This window comes from Grus americana, chromosome 21 (genome assembly GCF_028858705.1).
Source record: "Grus americana isolate bGruAme1 chromosome 21, bGruAme1.mat, whole genome shotgun sequence".
Lineage (NCBI taxonomy): Eukaryota > Metazoa > Chordata > Aves > Gruiformes > Gruidae > Grus > Grus americana.
In genome coordinates this window covers 2,370,359-2,391,736 of record NC_072872.1, presented here as the reverse complement: position 1 = coordinate 2,391,736, position 21,378 = coordinate 2,370,359, and the positions used below count along the sequence as shown (strand labels likewise).

At 54.0% G+C, this 21,378-nt stretch overlaps 2 protein-coding genes across 2 annotated transcripts; both read right to left on the bottom strand.

Moving 5' to 3' along the window:
- Window positions 1-519: 519 nt before the first annotated feature.
- On the bottom strand, window positions 520-4,690 carry HTR6 (5-hydroxytryptamine receptor 6). Its single transcript, XM_054849850.1, has 3 exons — window positions 3,091-4,690; window positions 1,444-1,602; window positions 520-1,211 (listed from the first exon to the last, which is right to left on the bottom strand). The coding sequence occupies exons 1-3, from the start codon at window positions 3,817-3,819 to the stop codon at window positions 792-794; spliced, it is 1,308 nt and encodes a 435-aa protein (XP_054705825.1). The 5' UTR covers window positions 3,820-4,690; the 3' UTR covers window positions 520-791.
- Window positions 4,691-8,196: 3,506 nt separating this feature from the next.
- NBL1 (NBL1, DAN family BMP antagonist) lies at window positions 8,197-21,111 on the bottom strand. Its single transcript, XM_054850070.1, is given in 6 exon segments — window positions 8,197-9,594; window positions 10,427-10,538; window positions 10,742-10,936; window positions 14,492-14,556; window positions 21,030-21,083; window positions 21,085-21,111. Coding segments are annotated over 6 exon segments (708 nt in total). The 3' UTR covers window positions 8,197-9,339.
- Between the last annotated feature and the right edge of the window lie 267 nt (window positions 21,112-21,378).

Below are 21,378 nucleotides of genomic sequence, written 5' to 3'. Positions count from 1 at the left end.
AGTACGATGGTCATGTGCCAAAAATAGGAAGCTGTGGGATGGAATCTAAAGGGAAGCTCATCTCTGTCAGGATACCCGTAGAGCCACAAACAAGTCCCACACCCACACCCTTGCTGAACATCCAAAGCGCAGCATTGAACATTTTGCATCAAATTTAATCCCCCGTAGCGCAGGCTGTTCATGATTAAACACGACGGTTTCACTGTGTTGCCACTCACTGCTTTTGCAGGAAACTGAGACAGACACGGTCCAAATCGGGTGAGGAAATTAAACTCCAAGGAGACGGGATGTTCTGTGGACTGAAGCTGCCCCAAACCTCCTGTCCATGAGTCATGGCACGTGGTTTCCACCGTTCTTCTCACTGCACTTGGTGAGACAGAGGTGATCTGCTGAGCTGCGGGAGTGGAAGCTGAAAACCAAGGGAGACAGAGGCTGGCAGAAGGGTCTGGAGTCCAAGGTTCAGACTAACCAGGGATGAAAAGGCCATGAGAAGCAGCTCTCAGAGAAGGATTGGTGATGGTGAGCAAAGGGATGGAAAGAGAGAGAAACAAGGCAGATTAAGTCAGCAGTAAAACCTGGCTTTGCACTGTTTACACCTACCCGCAGAAGTGCTCGGTGACGACGTCGTCTTCATGTTGCATTTGAAGAGAGTTTCGAGCAGCCACGCGTGGGCAGAGAGATGTCCTGTGGCAAATCAGCCCTCTGAAGAGTTTGCATCGGGTTGGGGGATCCTTCCCAGCACACGGAGGTCCATAACCCCCCGTCGGCATCTCCCCCACGGATGCCCTCGCTCAGGCCACGGGGGTGCTGAGCTGCTTGGGCTGCAGCTCCGTGTCCGGGGGCTCTGCGTCGAAAAGGTTGGCCAAATGGGTGCCGGAGGCCGGGAGAACTCGGGATCCATTGCCAACCGGCAACAGGCTGTGTTCGTTCCCCAGTGCCCCGGAGTCGACCGAGTCGGTCTCGGCCTGCAAGGTGAGGACGTTCTTGAGGGACGTGGCGGCGCGGGGTCCGCTGTGGGAGTTCCTCATGGAGAGGGAGATGGCACTGGGACGGGGCTCCCCCGAGCGCCGGCAGCAGGGCAGGTATTTGCCCATGGCCCTCTTGAAGTCCCTCATGAAGAGCGGGTAGATGATGGGATTCATGGTGCTGTTGCAGTACCCGAGCCAGGTGAGCACGTCGAAGAAGCCGGCTGGGACACAGCTGCAGACTGCCTGGCAAGGGGACACAGCAGGGATTAGCAGCTTTTCCCACATTTTCCTTTCAAAGGAATCCTCCAAAACACTTTCAAAGGGTTTTTCCTTGCCGTTGCTCCTAGGGGGAAACTGCATCTTTGGTCCCAGAGGCTTTCCAGCAAGACCTGCAGGTATCTGAGATCCGCCCCAGCTGGATTCAAAATGAAAAGCTTTTGAAAAACCTGACATAAAACCCCCGGTACGTGCTTACCTGCATCACGTTGGTGACGAAGAAGGGGAGCCAAGCCACGAAGAACATGCCCAGGAGGATGCCCAGCGTCAGGCTGGCCTTCAGCGCCTTCTTGCTGTGCTTGTTGGTGAACCTCCTGCTCTCGCTGCCGGCCACGGGCTGACTCGGGGCGCGGGGAACCTGCAACAGGAGACGAGGTGGTGAGCAAGAGCTTCTCCCCGGGCTGGAGCCGCCGGCACTGGCCTCCTGCCCAAGAAAAGTGGTGTTCGGTGCTGCAAATCCTGCAAAAAAACCCCCGCTGTGATTTCCCTTCTCACAAGGGGCAGGAGGATGGCACACACCGCAGTCCCTGAACCATAAATCAGGAAGAGGAAGGAATAAAAACCCTCAACATTTAAAGGATTTTTTGTTTTTTACTGTAAAATAGGAGGTGTATCATTAAGATGCTTCTTTTAGAGAAAAATCCAACTCAGTCAATGTTTTGCTGAGGATAAAGCATGCCCTAAAGAGGCAGCTCTAGCTGCTGATTAGAGCGGCAAACTAATTATATTTTTAAAAAGCAGGATGTCAGGCATTTCAGCCTACAACCACCATAACTAACTCAGTCCTCTATCCACTCTTGCAATCTAAAATTAAGTTATTACCTCAGCCCTCCGCCGTAATTAAACGAGGCCCCGTTGCCACTCAGCTTCCTGCCCAAAAAAAGAGAACAAAAATCCAGATAAAAAGATGAAACCCAAGGGTTCCCTGGCTGACACGTTGTTTTCAGCTCACCCTCCGCCTGAGCCGATTCGGGGCTCCTCGGAACCTGCTGGGACATTTGCCTCTGCTGAAATACGGGGAGTGGGGGGATGCTGGTTTTCCACGGCAGAGCAAAGCACCTGAGCATCCCCCGGTCCCGCAGCACCCATCTGGGGGGGGCGGGGGGAAGAGTGGTGGCAATAAACATTTTATGATATTGTCGGTTTATTCTTTGATTCTCATTGAAAGTCTGGTACTTCTTATCATGTGCGGGAGAGCTGGCTGGGTCAGAGAGTCCTGGCTCCTTTCTTAAGAGAGAGAGAACAACAAACTAAATCAAGGTATTTAAAGGCAATTAAGTTTGTCTTCTCCCTGTAGGATGTGAGGTCAATAAAGCCTATTACAGGGAATTAAAACTGTTAGATTCAGTGGCAATTACCTTTTCCTGGAGAAATACAAACAAGCGCAGCCACGTTTTTGTTACAGAAAACACACACGCTGGTTTAACCAGCAACCGAGTAAGGAGGTATTTTGTGGTTCCTGTTATAGACCAGGCAACAAAAATAGAAGCTGGCTGTTCAAAATAAGGTGCTCTCCGGAATTTGGTATTTGCTATTATTTAAAATCCTTCTCCCCCATATGTCTCACGCCCACCATGGCCAAGATTTCCGAGTGGAAAGTCAGATAAGATTAAAACCCTCTGGGATGACGCTAGCCAAGAAGGGGGCGAAACTGTATTTATTTTGCACCGCTGAGCATTTTCGCCTGTATCTTAATTTATTTCTCAGTTCTGCTCATGCTGTTTCTGTGCTCCTGAGCAGCGTAAAAGCACACCATCACCCTGAGGCCATCCCAAAGGCAGAAGCACCCCAGGCCCCCCCAAATCACGGGGGTCTGTGAGAAGCAACGTCCCTGTGGCCACCTTACCTGTGGCGTGGTCTCGTCGGCGGTGGCGGTGGCCACGTTGGAGGCGAGGGAAGCCACCTGCACCGCTTGCTTGCGGGCTGCCAGGAGGATGCGGCAGTAGGTGAAGGAGATGGCGGCGGACGGGAGGAAGAAAGTCAGGCAGGAGGCCACCAAGGCGTAGGGCAAGCTGACCAGCAGCCGGCACTGGTCCTCATCCCCCCGGGAGGTGACATTTGGGGACCAGACCTCAAACTCCAGCTCGTGCCAACCCATCTTGATGGGCAGGAAGGAGGCCAGTGCAGCCAAGGTCCAGGTGGCCAGGATGAGCCAGAGGGCCCTGCAGGAGGTCATTCGCAGCTTGTATTTGAGGGGGGAGATGATGAGCAGGTAGCGGTCTAAGCTGATGACGCAGAGGTTGAGGATGGAGGCGCTGCAGCACATGACATCGAAGGAGTACCAGAGGGAGCAGAAGTCGCCCCGCAGCACCCAGCGGCCGTAGAGCTGGTTGAGCATGGCTGGGGGCATGACCACCAGCCCCACCATCAGGTCAGACATGAAGAGGGACACCAGGAAGTAGTTGGAGGTGTTGCGGAGGGAGCGTTGGGTGACGATGAGGAGGATGAGTAGGAAGTTACCTGCCGTGGTCAGCAGGATGATGAAGCAGAGGAAAGCGGCCACCCAGCTGCTCCCCACCAGCAGCGAGCGGTCCCCCAGCACGCTGGCGTTCGGGGCCCCCAGATCAGCCTCCATGAGGAGCCGGGCAGCAGGGCTGGCTCCGGAGCAGGGGGACCTTCTCCAGCCGTGACTTGTGCTAGGTGATCATCGCCAGAGCCACCTCCAGGGGAAGAAATACCATGTCTCCATCTCCACTCTGTGTCCGTCCTCCTTTCTCCTCTCCTCCTCCTCTCCCTCTCTTCCCCCACCCTCTCTTCACTGGCAATCAGGGCAGAGTGACATTCCCAGGAGCCGATCAGCAGTAGCAAGGTTTCCCTCCCCGTTACTCGCAGCCAGGCATTTCCTTGTCCCTGCAAATCCTGCTGAGCTGGGATGTCCCTGGACACTGCTGCTGGATGCTGGGGATGCTCTGGACACAGGGAGGCTTGGGATGCTCTGGATGCTGGGAGGCTTGAGATGCCGGGGATGCTCGAGATGCCGGGGATGCTCTGGATGGCGGGATGCTCTGGATCAGGGAATAATCTGGACCCCAGGATGCTCTGGATGCAGGATACTAAAGATGCCAGGGATGCTCGGGACCCGGGATACTCTGGATGCTGGGATGCTCTGGATCTCAGGACACTTCAGATGCCAGGCATGCTCTGGACCCAGGATGCGCCGGATGCCGGGGATGCTCTGGACTCCAGGATGCTCCAGATGCTGGGGATGCTCCGGACCCCCAATGCTCAGCTCTCGCCCCCTCAGCGGAGCTTGGCTACCTGCGGAGCTCTGTCCCCTGGGGCAGCGCCCCCCCCCCCAAGCTCCTCAGTGCCTGAGCTCTGCTGCTGCTGCAGCCAGAGCCAGCAGGGAGAGGCAGAGCAGCCCTGAGGCGAGTCCGGGGATGCTCCCAGCCAAGCTCGTCTGTGAGGAGGGAGATACAACACGCAGGAGTGTGGGAAGGTGTCTCTCCCCCAGCAGAGGTGCGTCCAGTGTGCAGGGGGGTGTGTGTGTCAGTGTGTGTGTGTGTGTGCAGGTGCCAGCCAGACATTTACCTGCTGCTCTGTGATGCACGGAAAAGGATGCAGAAATGCCAGTTCGGAGGAGGTGGGGCTGGGGAGGGAGAGGAGGAGATGAAAAGAAATGCTAATGAAAACAGGGATCTGGTCTAAACTCCACAAAGTGGCAGCCAGAGAGTTCCCTTTTCTGCCTTAAAGAGACAGCCAGCTCCGTGCTCTGCCTCCCCTCCGCCGGCTGCCTCTGCCCATGCCGGAGACCCCGCAGGTCTGCGGCTAAGCCCAGCCGCCAGCACTGAACGCCAGGCTCCATCCTCCGTGCCAGTCAACAAAAAGCAAATTTTTGCAAAGCCAAATACAAAAGCAACCAAACCTGCACGGAACAGCCCCCAGTTGCCTGCTCAGGAAGCAGCCAGCGGCATGGAAAGGACTTGCTGGCTGATTTTCCAGCAATCTGCAGCCAGGGATGGAGGGGGTGAGCAGAAGCCAAGGGAAACGGCTACCCTGCGCTGGGACAACCACGGGTTTTGCCCCACCGCGCTGGGGTTTTGTGGGCTCGCTGCCGTGCAGCCCGGGCCTCTTCCTTTGCAGGGGCAACCCCGGCTGGACCCACGGCAACTTGCCCTTTGGCAAGGGGGAGGCAATATGTCAGAGGACCCAGTGGGTCCTGCTGGCCTCTTCATCCCTTCTAGTTCGGAAGACACTTGTGAGTCGTTAAGTGCTGTTAGGTATCCCATGCCACCACCTCCACGCTTCAGGGCCAATACCTCGGGCTGCTTGGCAGGGGCTGATTTGGTTTTTTTTAATTACACAGCCGCCGAAAGGTTGGGGTTTTTTCTTCAAATGGCTGCAGTTTCTGCTGGGATGAGACCAGAGCCGAGGGCACTGACTCCAGCACAAACCGGAGCTGTGTGTGTGTCCCTGCTGTGCCGCTGGCACCTACCCCTGTGGTCACAGGGCCAGACGTTGCTCTTTCCTCCCTGTACTGCCACCGAAGCTTCCATTAACACGCCTCCCCTGGGAAGATGCCTCTGCAGATGTGTGGGCGAGCGCCAGCTGTGCACACTGCACCCCCAACACCGGCTGGGCTGCCCAGCCGCCTGCCCCAGCACAGAAATGTCTCTTTACCAAGAGTTACTTTTCTAATCACCTTTTGAACAACTTTGTCGTGCTTTTCTCAGTGGATGATTCAGGTCTCTGAGCAAGGGACGGAGGAGACGCAAGGCAGGGCTCACCTCTGTGCACAGGGACAGCCCAGATGCAGCCCGTATCCCCCAGGATCTCTGTGCCACTCGAAAGCTGTTCACTGGGAAACAGCTGCCGTCACTCGTACCAGGAGCAGCTCTCCTGGGAGCTTGCGCAGGGCATCTGCCCTCCCTCTGCTTCCCCAGGACCCTCTCCTTGGATGCTCCCAGCCAAACCCACCCCAGCCACCTCTGCGTCACTCTGTCCTGGCAGGCATCCCAGGGCAGAGCGCACACACGCAAGGTTCTGAACGCAGCAGGAGGTTTCTTTAGAAAAGCGCTTGTACCAGGAAACCCTGACTTCCTCGTCCCATCTGTGCTGGGAACAAGCAAGAAAACCCACCCCAAGCCCACGCTGCGGCAGGCTCCCCAGCTAGGATAAATCAACGCAGCGGCACAGATTTATCCCAGCTGGGTCCACGCTAGGAAGTCGTGCCACAGTGCAAAGCCATGCTTCCTCCTCAGCCCTGCTGCACCCCCACCGTAGGAGCACCTCAGTTTATCTCCAAAGGAGATCAGATGAGGAGTGTGTCCTCCACGACGAGGTATGTGGGAGGTTTTGTACGCTTGGTTTGGATGCGTTTGCTGGGGAAGTCAATCTGAATTGATCGAAGTAAAATGTGTTTAAAAGAACCTGCCTTGAAATGAAGTCCAAATCCTACCGATGCCCCTGCAAAAGCTTCTCTGCTCCGGCAGTTCTGCTGGCCTCTTTGTGCTCTCTCCCCTGCGCTGCGTTTCTGGACCCATCTGCAGGGGATCCCGGTTTCCACCAGCTCTGCTCTCCAGTACCACTAGCAGGGAAAGCAAAACCAGGTTGTCAACAGCCACCCAAGCGTCAACATGGCAAAAAAACCCCAAAGGGGCTGGTGAGATGGAGCGAGTGAAACTGGAAGGCCGAGAGACCTTGGTGAGGCCATCCAGGCAGTCCAGTGCCTAACACAGTGGCCTCCAACAGTGCCATCTACTCTCAGGATCTCATTCCTTCAACTGGGGTGGCTCCTGAGGGTGGATTTTGGGCAGAGCCTGGCTAGCTACCTCTAAAAGATTTGTGTTTTCATCTGCAAAACAGCCCTCTGCTGCCTGCCTCCACTGCAGCTCAGGTTGTGTTGAAAGGAGGTGGAGACATCGTGCTCCCAACACCTTGAACTGCAGCTCCAGGAGTTTATAGGAACAGTCTCCCTGATAAATCCAGCCCAATAAAAGGGCCACGTGATGGCAGTTGGTGACACCATGCGTTTCTCCACCTTTTCCTGACTCCTGTCTTGCCAGTAAAGTTCCCGTCCTTGGGAGGACACTTCACAGCCTAAAAACATTATCTTAACGCACAGGACACCTCCACCCCTGCCAAGGTCCTTCCTTTTCAGCCCATCGCCTTCGTTGTGGTAATTGCTGCCTTAATGCAAACCCTCTCCCGCTTCACCACCCAGAGAGTTGCTCTCCGAACTTGTGCAGAGCTCCCGAAGCCCAGGACTCAACGAGCCGGCCACTTGCGCAGCACAGCCCCCTGTCCCTCCCGGAGCGGTAGGACCTTCCCCAGGGTTAGGCTCAGACAAGGAAGCATCATCTGATCCTTTCGGAGGGCACAACCGCGCTGGGTGTCCAGGCACCAGTGGGATTGGAGGTTTGGAAGGGCGCGCTCTGCCCGGCCTGGGAAACGCTTGATCCAAACACCCTTGGAAACAGCCCACTGGCTTTCAGCCAAGGCACTTGGGTCCCCTCCTCACCCACAAAGGGATGTCCATGTCCAAGTTCACCTTCCTCCACTCCAGAGGCACTCCTGGAGGCCATGAACATCTGGATGCCACCAAACACACTGGATCAAGACTGTCACCTAGTGGCAACAGAGCTGATAAAGGTTGTGTGATCCCACAGAGACCCCACGCACTTCCCACACAAGTGGGACCCGACAGCCCTTAAACCTCCAGGCTGCAGCAACCGTGGGCCCCTGAGTGCAACCGTGCCTGGACGACAGCTGACGTGCAGGCTCCCCATGTCCACGTGCAGCCCATATGCTGAGTATTTGGGGTTGGTTTTCCTTTTAGCAGCTCTCCCTCCTCCTCCCAAATCGAATGCAGCAGAAAACTAAAGGGAGCCATCGTTCTCCCATGCCCTGCACCCTCCTGCGCTGCTCTCCCGTCTGGTGTCCTGGTGTAAATGTCCTCTCCCCCGTCAGCACTGAGGAGCCTACTGCCAAAAACCAGACAGGCATCAGAGTACTGAGAAATGGAAGTCAGAACTAATTTATTTAAGAAAAAAAAAAAAACAACCACCTTGTAAAAAGGAGGGGGAGGCATCGATTACAAGCTCTGGAAGCTCTTGTCAGGACAGCGCCAAAGAAATCAGCTTTATACAACAGAGAGAAAGGGGTAGCAGGAGGGGGCCAGGGCCGTCCCCCCACCCCGAGCCTCCCCAGCCCTGCATGAGCAGTCCCCTGCGCAGGTACAGTGGCATCCCGGCACTCGTCCCCCTTCTCCCTCCACCACCATTAAAGTGCAGCAGGGAGAGGGGAGAGGGGCTGGCTCCCACCCAGACCACCCCAGCGCGAACCTGCTCTTGGCCTTCCCCTGCAGGCCACAAAATGCGAAACCCCAGTGCCCACGGCCATGATCCAGCTCCCTTCTCCCCAGGGACCTACGTGGTGGCCCTGAGGACCAGCAAGGAAAGGGCTCTCATCCCCATGGTTCCCACCAACCTCACGCAGAGGCACGTCCCGGGGCAAAACACTCCCCAAGAGCCACCTAATACCAGGGGGCTGGGGTTGAACTAAGATCCAGTGGGTGCCAGGAGGAACAGTGCCTCCACACTGAGCCCACGTGTCCTCAGGCACGCAGGGTAGATGGGAGGAAGAAGGGATGCCCCCAGTCCCGCACGCCCCAGGAGAGATGCGCATCTCTTGTGGGACTGTGGAGAGGCTGCATCCCTTCTTCCTCCGCCCCATGCACGAGCCATTCATAAGAGGAAAAACCAGAAGGACGCAGCAAGGGCTCCACAGCAGGTTCGGGAGCCTGCAGACAGCCCCTGGGGAGCCCCGCTCAGCTCTTGCTCTCAGCCAAAGCCCCCTCGCCCGGGTTCCCGCTCCTCTCAATATATTATTACTATTATGTGCAAGTAGTTTTGCATCAGAAAACCCCGAGCCCTCCTCTCTCCCCTGCAGCTCCAGCCCCAAGTCCGCCCCTCAGCCCTGCTTGATCCTCAAAACGTTCCTCCAGCCCCGGGGTGTTGTGGAGAGCAAAGCGTGAGGGTAGCTATTAGACAGGAAAGACTCCACCACCCCCCTCCCTCCCCAAACCCCAGCCGTCTCCCTCGCACACACCCCCTGCCCGCGCCACCGGCTGCAAGGACAGTCCACGAGGGCCAGGTCACTCGTCGCCCTCCTCCTCGTGATGGTGGTGGCTGGAGGCAGGAGGTTCTTCCACCTCTTGTTGGTGGTGGGCATAGTGATGGGGGCTGGGACCTTCAGCGGGCATGTTCTCCTCCGCATTCAGGTAGACGTTGAACAGGGCTCCCTCGTGGCTCGGCTCCTTCCCGCAAGCCTGGCAGCTACAGTGAAGTATCTTCTCCACCAGCTTGTCAACCCTGGGGATCTCGTCGTTGCCTGGACAGTCCAGCGTCACCTGGGTAGAAGGACGAGGACACCGTAAGTGAGCAGGCAGGCTCAACGCCCGGACAGCCGTCCTGCTGCGGGCGGTCCCCATACCCTGCGGAGTTGGGGTGTTTTAAGCCAGAAGTTACAGCTTGCTGCCCCTACAGACAAACCTCCCCACAGTCTGCAAGGCAAGAGCACTCTGGGAAGCTGCAGAGAGCCAGGGAAAATGCACCAACTCAAGTGGGACACTACTCCCAGGCACTACTGGCACAGAAATATCAGCGGCAACTGCAAAGGCCACCCAAAAGACGCGTTGCTGAGCATCTCAGATAGTTTGGACTAAACCATCTGCCCAAATGCTTGAGTGAAAGCAAAGCAGAAGGCTGAGCCCAGCTCCCTGGGAGCCTGGGCCTGCCTCAGAGGCAGGGTTTATGGCTCTGCCAGGATCAACGGTGGCATGAAACTGTGAGGTCTGAGGGTGACTGGCAGATGGACTGTGGGAAACACCTCTGGACACTAAAGAAGGCACAAACTCCTAAGTGGGAGGAGGCGACAAAGCGAGTGGTGCAGAGAACAGGCACGCGGGATGAGCGCTGGGATGAATAATGCAGGGACTGATGGGGGATGCTGCTGCAGAGTGACAAATGCATCATTCATCACAGCAGTCACGTTGCTTCCAGCAGCCCCGTCCACCCCGGCATCTCCAGACAGGGTAAAGTCACCTGAGAGACATCCTGGAGCAAAACTACAAGTGCGGAAACCTCAGGGATGGAAAACAGCTTGCCCCAAAGCAGTGGCAGAGCAGAGCTGAGAGCCCATCCCCAGCTGCAGAAAGGACCGGAGCAGGCAGGGATACTCACGATTTCCCACATGGACTGGGCTGGCATGCAGGAGTCACAGTGAACCAGGGACTCGGTGGACTGAGGGAAGGTGTTGGGGACGCTGTAGCTGAAACACTGTCCCAGACAAGCCCTGCAAAGATAACAGGAGGGATGAGGGCTCAGGGGAGGTGCCTGCTCTTCCCAACAAAGGCAGATTTGACCTTCCACTGAGACAGACAGAAGGCAGCCGGGCAGAGGCAGGACATTGTGGCTGGCGGCTTGTGCGAGTGACAGTCCCCAAAGTGCAAATGGAAATCAGCTGCATCCAGCTCTGCCCTGAGGGTGGATCCGTACCTGTTCTGGATGGACTTGGACTCGCAGCCGCTGTGCCCCACGATCTGGGTGATGTTCTTTGCCTCGCACCAAGCGCTCTTGTCCGGGAAGAGGGCGAGCTTATTTATGGGGGGCGGTGCGGCCAGGAGCAGCGCTGGGAAGAGGGCACCAACCACGAACCATAACATCATGGCCAGCTCTGCCAAAATCCTACGACTGGAGACAGAGAGCAAAGCGTTAGCAGGAAAGGAAACAGGCAAGCCAGCTCATTTCTCCAACCCTGTGGCAGTTCTCAGCTGTGACAAGCACAGGTATGTCCTCCCAGTGTGGGGGTACTCGCATCTCCCTCCGTGGCCAAGGAGGCTCCCCAAAACACCGCACGGGGAGTGGGACACGTTGCACTGCCTCTTCCCTGTTCAAAACCAGCTCTGGGGTAGGAAGACCTGCATTAATTCTCCTGAGCTTTGTGCCAGGAGCAACAGCAGGCTTTTCATCATTTCCCACTCAAAGCTGGGCTGAGAGAAGTTTGCAAAACAAAAGTGTGGCTGCCATGAGCCGAACCAGGTTGGAGAAACTACGGAGTGCAGAAATGTTTTTGAGGAAGGAGCACACTTCCCCATTTCCTTCTCTCCCACCTGAAAAGCCAAAGCTGGCCTTGCTGCAAGCCTTCCCAGAGAAAAGGAATTGCTTTCCTGGGAAAGAAACCCACTCTCCTCCTGGAAGTGCGCAGCAGGTGTCGCTGCAAGGCAGCAGCAAGCAGGGAGACGTGGAAAACCTCAATCCAGAGGCCAGGAACCCGAAGGAACAACCAATACGGCATTTATTTTTATAGAGCCACTCACATTTAGCAAACGGTTACTCTGAGGACAGGAACTGAGTCTGCAGACAAGGGGGGTCCTTTTAGTACCAAGCATAAACCTTGCTCACAAAGGTGGTCGGCCGAGAAGGTTACTTACCACCCCCGGAGAACCCCACGCAGGGTTTCCTTGCAGGCCAGCTGTACTCTCAGCCAAGGTGCCTGCATTAACACTCCCAATCACTGGGGAAAGGCAGATGGAAAAGCATCACAGAAATAGGGAAATTTTTTCCTTTGTGGGGTTTGGATGGAGTCACAGCGAAAGGCAGACATTTATACTTTCTAAAATATTTGTTAGAACCATGTTATTTGTTATTTCCTTCTATTTATTTATCCAGACAAAGATCCAAAGCCCACACTGGAAAGACTCCTGTTGATTCCCATGGCTCCTGGGCCCAGCCCTCTAACGCTTGCGAGGGAAGGAGAGGAAAAATGCCTTGTTTATCAGATGCCGGTGTCAGAGACAGCTCTGCGCTGGAGACTCCCAGCCGGGCGTCCCCCAGTCGCTCAGTCTATCTGCACGCTCTTCACCAACGCATCCTTGGCCAGAGGACCACCGCGTTTATCTAAACTATTATTATGGGGCAGAGGGCTTTGCACTGTTACCCCTCCACTGAGCACAACCTCCTGGATCTGAATCAGAGAGAGATGAGAGACAGATGCTTCCCCATCCTCCATCCCAAGGCATCCAGAAAAGGGCATCCTCATTCCCTGGCCCCAGGATCTCTGGAGGAATCACATGGGGTCTCTCCTAAATTTTCTTATTTCCTGCTGATACAGGAGCCATAATGGTATAACACAGCAAAACCTTTATAGCCCTGGCTTCCTAATCCTCCTAGCACTGGTTCACGTGAATCCCATGGGTCCCTGGTGAGAATACCTGCACAAAGCAGGGTTTGCAGGTCTTGGTTTGAGATAAGCAGAGAGTGTTAGCCCCTGAACTTGCACTGCCATTAATAAGAGCGGTGTGGTTAAATACATTTATCCTGCAGACAACTCTTAGGGCTTAATTCTGCTCCCTGATTTTTTTTTTTTCCATTTCAGTGGGAGAATTCTGCAATTTCTGCTAAGAAGAACATGGCTAAGCTGCACACACACACACACACTTGGTTTGCTTGGTTTTCTGAAACAAGCATCGCTCATTCTTCAAATGCCAGCAGCTCCATGCTGAGGAACCCCACTCCCAAAGGAGAGTCCGAGATCAGAGCTGGGATGTGACCCAAACAGCAATCACAACCCCCCGGGGAACAGCCGAAATTCCTCTGGAGTCAGCACACAAGTTCACTTCCACATGCCCGATTAGAGAGCAATTTCCTTCTTTCCAAAGAAAGGTGGTGGCTGGGTTTTTTCCAGGTTTCTATGCATCTCTACCCAGAAGCAAAGCAGCAAATGTTTCTGTCTGTGCTGACAGCCCTGCTTCCCTGGGACCTTTTTTTTTCCCCTGGAGGGAGGTATTCAATAAAGAGGCGTTTCTGCAGCGCTGGTCAGAGCAGACCCATTGCCAGAGGCACGAAGGATCATCTCCGAGCATCTGGGCTCCTGTCTCACTCTGATACTGAGAGGAAGATGAGTGAAGTTGTGCTCCGCTAAAGCACAGGACCTGGCCTGGATTCAGCAAAGCACTTAAACATATGATTAAGCCCTCTCCTTTCCAGAGCAGGGATGTGTTCATAACCAGGGCCCCTAGCAGCACGGCCACTGGTCCACTTCGCAGAGGGGCAGTCGGCGAGCGGGGGGAACCGGGTCCCTCCACAGAGCTGGAGCAACTGCAGCTTCACCCCATTCTTCAGGGCACTCGGGTGCTGAGCACTGCTATCCCCCACTGATTTTAAGCCTTGAACAGGCCACATCCACATGGCATTTTCCTTCTCCCAAGAATGCCCTGGAACCCGCAGGGCCACATTTCTAGTAAGTAACAAGGTTTATGCCAGTGCCTAGGAAAACATCTGATGCAGCTGAGTTTGGGAGGGAGCTGGGGCTGGAAACAGCCTGCTCGCAACTGCGGCATGTTCACTGGCATAGTTCAAACCAGTCATGCGAACAGAGCTGCCACTAAAACCATTCATCTGACAGCAGCCACAGGGTCGGAGACAAAAGCACCGTGTTCCTTCTCCCCCAGGCTGGGAAGGGAAGGGAAAAAGGAGGACAAGGCACCCAAGCAGGTTTGCAAACTCCCGATTAAATAAAGGCACCGAGCACATTCCTCCGTGACAAGCTAAATTACATGTTGCAGCCCCTAAAGGAACAAGTGTGTGCTCCCCGGCGCTGACCCTGGCCCTGGCCTGCCGGCAGGAGCAAGCGCTTCCCCACACACAGGGGCTTCTTTCTCTTCTCTGCACCAGGACACTTTTTTTTCCTGCTAGTCAAAGCTTTTCAAGCATAAAGTTCAGCTCAGTTCCGGCAGACCCATCAGCCCGTGAGGGTCCCCCCCCACTCCTTTGCAGGGAACCGCATGGCAGCTTCCTCGGCCATCCCTGCAGCACACATTTGAGAAATCAAATGACTCAGCCCTTGAGCCTGGCACATCCCGGACTCCAGAAACAAACAACATCTCAGCGCACGCACAGCTGCAGCCTTGCGGCAAGCAGCCCCGGAGCCCTTTTCCAGCCTGTCCCCATGCCCGAGGAGCTAAGGGGCACAATGTCCAAGGCTGATGGGTCTCAGTGGTACCGGCTCAGCATCCCTTCGAGGCCCAGAGAGCCTGGCAGGAGTCCTGCTGGCGGCTGAGCCGCCCGTGAGCCTGGTTTTGAGATCTGGTGGTAGCACTCTCAGATGTTTTGTGTCGCCTTCCTCCCGTCCCGGCAGTCCCGGGGACTCTCAGGAGTCCCGCAAGCAGGGCAGTCCCCGCCAACGCCTGGAAGCAGCTGGGAAAATCTACATCGTTACATCGGCTGGAGGACAATCACGGGAATTACCTCGGAGGCCACGTTCCCACCATCCAGCCCACAGCTGTTCCCGGCCATTTGGAAACCAAACACTTCTGGAGGAAAATAAAAAAGATCTAATCAGTTTTACCCTCTTTTTCCAGTGGGAAGTTTACACCATAATACAAGACAAGCCTGCAGGTGGACACGGGGAACATTTCATGAGTAGTTTAATATATTTATAGGTATTTTTCTTATCCAGAATCTGGCAATTTCGCCAAATACATAAAAACACAGACACAGGTATATTGTGCTTATGGCCACACACGCAGCATCCCAGGTTCTGAGACAAGAAACCCCTAAGCTTTATAAACATTGCTTAGCCAAGGCTCAAAGCCTGTGAACACAGCGCAGAAATAGTGTCAGCTCCATGCTGTAGCTAAGGAAAATTAGGTACAAACCTAGGAAACGGCCTTACTTCAGTGTCTGAATTAGTGATTCAAGTCCTTGCGTGAGATCTCAGCAGAGATGGACAAAGTGAAGGTTTCAGCTCCTGGTCTGGATCAGAGCTGGGACCTCCATCTTCCTCTCCTGCCTCCCTGGACACACGGCATGGCTGTCCTGCCCAACGCAGCCGGCTTCCCACCCAGCCACACCATGTTAAGCTGCCAAGAGCAACCCCAAGTCGGTGTTAAACATGAATCACAGCAGTACCGGGTCCTGCCTTTGTCTTCAACTAGTTATTCGTGCCGTTTTGCTGAGAAAAGCTGCTGCACGGCACTGCCAGGAGAAGAGGAGACCCCAAAGACGCACTGCTGAGTGCACTGCTCCGTGCCTCAGTTTCCCTGCTTGTAAGACCAGAGACGGGGGAGCGCTGTACGCTGAGTGAGCTGATGGGTGCAGAGAGTGTGGGAAAGCACCGGGAGGTCTTTGGAGTGCCAGACTTCCTTCGAGGGAAGAGGCTGCCCGGGGCAGGAGGGGAGGGATGGCTGCCAACAGCCCTCGCCCCACACGATGCGGTGCATGTTCCTCGTTCCTCGACGGGAAGGTGCTCGGGGGGAAATGCCGTGCTGCAGGGCAGGCAGGAGTCAGGCCAGGACGTTGTGGTGTGGTGGGGGAGTCACACAAGGATACTGTGCTGCAGGGCAAGGGGGGGATGCTGCCCGGAGAACAAAAAGCTCTCCGAGGACTCTGGTGGGATCACTCCTGCATGTGGAGGTGGCCAGGAGGCATCTCTGTTGCAGGTAGCTGTGAACGCTGAAAGGCAACCGATTATTTAGCCATCTAAAAGGAAGCAAAGCCACAGTAAGTGTCTGATTTGGTGACAATTGGAAAGAAACATGTATCTGTCCCAGAAAGATCTAGGGCATGGGTCTCCTTACACACGGGATTTTGTCTACACAGTACTTTCTGAATACTATAGGGAATTGCCTCTTAGGAATCTCAACTCAAATAAGACTTGCAACAAGAAATATCACAGGCCAGTGTCAGTAGGAAGAGTTAAAATCTAAACTGGGAAAACCTGAAAGGTTGCTGTGTACTGAAAAAAAAAATAATAAACCAACTGATTTTATTCAATATTTTCCCTTATTCAATACTTCCCCCTTTTTTGAAACATGAATTTAGCTAAACCTTTGGTAGTTTTCCATTTTTCAATTTGGTTGCAAAAAATACGAAGTGAAACATTCTTTAGGGGACTCTACTGTTGTGCCTGCAGTAGTCCTAATTAATCTGATCGATGTCACGACAATATCACCAGGGGAGAGGGAAGAGAACTCTGCACTGAAAACGTCTAGAGGTAATTCTTCAGGGCAGCAAGACAGATGAGTGCTTAACTGAACAGAGAAGTCTCTCCTGAGCTAAGAGTTTCAGTCTTGCTTTGCTGAGCTGCAAATTCTGGGAAGAAATTACAAAAAAATAAAAAGGGAGCTACCACAGGAAGACATTTGATATTTAACATGTAAAAGAATCAATCCTAAAAACTTTTAGATACTAGAGCAAAAGCCGTGTCATTTCTCACTGTGGGTCTGGCTGTCTCTGCTCCTTTCAAAAGCAGGAGATGTTAGAGCTTCCCTTTCCGTAACGTATTAATTTCCACTCAAGCATGGTTGGGCGATTTACAGAAATAAAGCAGAAATAGAGAAAAACAGTGCAGCATTTTCAAAGCTCTCTTCTCTCCCCACTTTGGCCAGAATTTCAAAAAACTTTGGTACGTTGGGAGTTTAAATCTGGCTTCTCGACCATGTACTGAGCACTCGAGAAACTCATTTTATGCAGCTGGGAAAAAAATCGAAGCTCCTTTACCTACAAAAGTCATTGGAAAGCTACCTATGGACTTAGATAGGCTTAGAATGCGGTCCTAAAGGAGCTCTGCTGGAAAAGGGACACACTAACAGCCTGTGGAGGAGGCAAGAGTAATATAAATAGTTTCTGGTAATTTATTTCAATTGCTGAATTTCTTCAGCATTAAGAACAATCACAGACAGGAAAATGCATCAACGTAAAGCATGGGAGTATATCCTAGTCCCATAGCACCCTATACTCCCTCTCTTGTTCAAGCACCTGCTCAAAATGTGGCACTCTGCAGCCCCTAAGAGCAGCGAGGCAAGCGCAACGGGAGCAAGGATCCCATCCTGTGCTGGGGACCTGAAAACAAGCCTGGTACCAGTCTCCGGCAGCCGGCAGTTTTGGGGAGCAGTGAGACTGGGGTGCCTCGGCGAACTGGGGAAAGGGAGAGCGCTACAGGCTCTGTCTGAGACCCTGTGCAAGGAAGGACTAGTCTGCAACATGCTTTGGCTAAAACAGTCCCCAGCGGTAGGTCGTATGTGAGCGCGTTGCAGATAATATGAAAAATAAGCACTTTCAAACACAGCTGTTAGCAGCATTTCAGCCAGAGGCCTTGCTCGCATGTCTGGACCTGAACGAGGCTCAACTCCCTCCTGCGCTTCCCCTGGAGCCGGTGTTTCCCGCACAGCCGTCCCACACGCTCGCTGCCGCAGAGCAGGCAGGCAGAGCCACTGCCAGCCTGGCTGGGGCTGAGGGGATCGGCCGGAGCTTTGGAGGACCATAGGTGTCCAAACACAGACCGTGGATCCAAAACCCTTTGAAAATCCCATGCAAGTAGCAGTGATTGCTGCTCTCCAGCTGGGCTGCTCTCTCTAAAGCTGGCTCTGACCCCTGCAAGCACCAGTTTCCCACCCAGCGTGGAAAGGGGCTCTGTCCTTTCCTCCTCCACAGCATCGCTAATCGAGAGCCTGGCCGCTGTCACTCACCCGACGGCATCTCCCCAAGGCACCTGGCTTGCTCCGGGGCGCAGAGTCACACCGTTTCCCCTTGCAATTGAAGCTACAGTCTCTCCCCTCCTTTTTCGGTGAAAACAGCTTTCACGGGGCCGGCGGTAAAATCTGCACTGCCTCTGGGAAGGGTCCCAAGAGTCGTTCACTTTTACCCGTGTTTGATTTGCACGCAGGCACCAGCGATTTCCCCGGGGAGTGCTTCTCCCAGCAGGCCCAGTTCTGCTTTCACTTAGTGAGGTAAACTGGGACCGGCTCCTCCAAATGACTCCACTGGTGCAAATGAGATCAGAATCTGGCACCGCTAGTCTTACTCAAAACAAGCATAACTGGAACCAGATAAAACCAGTTCTAGTACATAGTGGCCACCAGGATTATTATTTTTTTAATTTAGCACACACGCCGCGTAAGGCCATCCTGCAGTCAGGGATGGGAGTTGTCTCAAATGCCAATCATGCTGGCTTTCGGCTTGCTCGGTCATTCATTACCAAACTTGCATAAAAAATCAAGCCCTGTCCTACAGAGCGGGGTTGTGCTTGCAGGATCAGGTTCCCAGCTGCTGGAGCAAAAGGGGGAAAGAGGGAAGGAGAAAGGGGTTTGCAGCTGAAGCTGTGGACCTTTCAGTGACGGTTCAGGATCCTTCCTGCCACTTCCCTCTCCCTTTACACCCGTTTAGGCCACAACAGCAGAAATCCAGTTGACTTGAGTGCTGGTTTGCCCTCTTTTAATCTCCACTTTACACTGCACCAGCCTTCTCAGGTTTGACGACATAAAACCCAATGCCTGTGTTATTTACCCACGGCACTGACTGCAGTATCTCCAATACCGAAGCATAAAAACATGTGGCACCGCAGGGCCAGAGGCTTTCGGGGGTAACGTAACAGCTCACAGCCCAGTTGGTATTTTCAATTGCTACCAGACGTGCTGGGGACTGACCTCACACTTGACATTTAGACAGTCTGTCCTAAAACTGCAGGATTGGGCCCAGTAACCACAATGAAATCAAACCGTGAACCGAATGCCGGTCTTTTTTCCTCTCTGGACAAGTCGTCTGAGCTCTGTTTCAGAGAAGAAGGAGGCTTAAGCCACATCTGAAAGAGTGGCCCGATCCTGACGCCATGTCCAAAGCTCAACTCCAAAGAACTGCAATCTTGGCTGGAACAGGGGTAGTGGCCCAGCCCAGCTCCACAACCGGTAGAAGGGAGTGTTGGGTTGCTCCGTTCCCACCATCGGTGCTAGTTTACGCCCAAGAAAGCTCTGGCTCCCACCACCCCGTGTCCCTCCCTCCCTAAACAGCGCTATGTGAGAAACAAAGGTCTGGGAAACAGCAAGCACAGCTCCTGCCAGCGCTAACGGGAGGTGTGGAGGACAGGCTATCCCTCATTCCCACTCCAGTCCTCCCTCAAAAGGACAATTTTATCAGCCATTCAGGTTTTTAAGAGTCTGATTTGAGCAGCTGAGAAGTTTCTTTGCCCTAAGCCGTACTGGACCCGCCGGCACTCTGGTCCTTGCTTTATTGCAGGGGATCTCTGAGCCTGGGTGACTACAGAGGGTTTTTTTCTTCCAGCAGACTTCAACAACAACAAAAAAAAAAAGAGCAGGAGCAAGGCTCTACGACGGAGCAAGTCCCCAGCTCTGCCTGCCCTGCGGTCGCTGCAGCTACGATACGGGAGCCGGCAGATGTATTGCTAACACCTTAATGGGAACAGCACAGAGCTCGGGGAGGAATAACTGCCCAGGAGTTTACTCTGCTTCTCGGGCAGCTTTCCCATGACCGTACCAGCTTAACACCACCTCGGCAATGCCAACATACACCGCGAGCAAAGTTACTCCAATACGGGCAGGTCTTCAAGGCTACTTTAAAAACAGTTTAGCTTGGGGCCCAATCCTGCGCACCCAAAACTCCAGCTTGACTGTTTTCCTTGCTCCGGAAAGATGACTGGGCACTCAGGAAGACTTTGCTCGTTCACCCTCTTTGCAAGACCGCAAACTCCCCAAGCTGGAATTCGGCGCAGAGAGGTCAAGCCAAGAGCCTGGATTCTTCTCTGGGCTGTTTGCAAACACTGGGGATTTTTATACTAAAGGCAAATTCCATTTCCCATCCTGCGGTTTGCAAATTTGAGGCGAGCTGCCTTTTTTGAGATGGGAGACTGTCTTCGAAAAGCAAAAGTGCCCATTGTATACAGCTGATTTTTGGCTGGTTGGACATTGCAAAGAGGACATTAAGTTCTTAGGCTAAAAATACAAGGGAAAAGCTGGGCCTCACCGTATCACTAGGATCTTTCCCACTCGTTTCAGTAGGGTGCAGATTTTTCCAAAAAAAAAAACCCTGCATGGCAAAGCTGTGGTGCCCCAACTCCACAAACACTTCACAGAGGCTGAATTTTGAATTTGATGGGGTTAATCCTATACATAAAAGTTAGACTGCAGAGCAGAGGATAAGTTTCTAAAGGGACAGTGCCCCCATAAGAGAAATGTTAGCAGGCAAGTTAAAGCATAAGGGATTGTCTGGATCAACTTTAATGCAGCCTGAAAATGAGCTAAAGCATGTTCTGTCCCTGGAACATCTCTCGGAGAAAAAGAGAACTCCCCACTGCGCGTAAAACGCAAAGACCATTGTATAGAACAAATAAGGATTGCTGTGAATACTTAGACAAACTGAAATACTATGTTACGACTCAAGAAACAGGTAGAGCTATATCAATATAAGCCTTTGTAATATTCCACTAAGCACAAAAACTATTTGCAGGATACAAGGATGTAAATTCATCCCCAGTGCAAACTTTTCCAGTAACAAAAGTTTACTGCCCTGCCATCAGGAAAATTTCCTGCCTTTATGATACCCGAACTACTACACGTCCTCTGGTGTTGCGGTTAATCGATATACTGAACATTCCCATTCTTTCCTCTGCACTTTTGTTCAAAACCCGAAATAGATGGGAAGGACTCTGTACCACAGATGTGCAACTGATAGAGTGTGGCTCCCCATATCCTATTCTTTTATTTTATTTAAGCTAAAGCAGCGGTGGAAATACTTTAACGATTGCACAGCAGATCCCCCGAAGTACGCCTCATCTGCAACTGATTTCTGCCCGTGGCAATATTCTCATCCTCCCGGCCATCAATCACCCGGGGCGAGGCGGGGGGGGGGGAGAGAATAGAAAGGAGAGGGAAAAGAGGCGGAAAATCTGGTGCTGATCAGCGGCGGAGAAAAAGCAGCAGGTCCGCTCCGTTTTGGGGCGGGGGTAGGGGAAAAAGGGGACACACACACACACACAAAGCCGAGGGGTACTCACCACCCAGGCGACGGCGGGCACATCCCATGGGGTCCGGGGCCGCGGGCGGTTACAGCCCCGCGGTGCCCGGCGGCTGCCGCATCCTCGGCGCCGCGGCCCCCGGAGGCGCGGGGCGGGCGGGGAGCCTACCGCCTCCCTCCCCCCGGTGCCGGGCTCCGGGCGGTGCCGCCGGCCCCGCCGCTCGCGATTGCACAATCGGGACGGGAGGGGATGGAAGGGGGGGGGGGGGGGGGAGCGAGAGGAGGGGAAAGGAGGGAGGGAAGGAGGGACGGAGGAGGGAGGGGAGCGCCGGCTGCAGCGCCTGCCCGCCCCGCCGGGGCTCCGCCGGTTTATGGGGCGGTACGGAGAG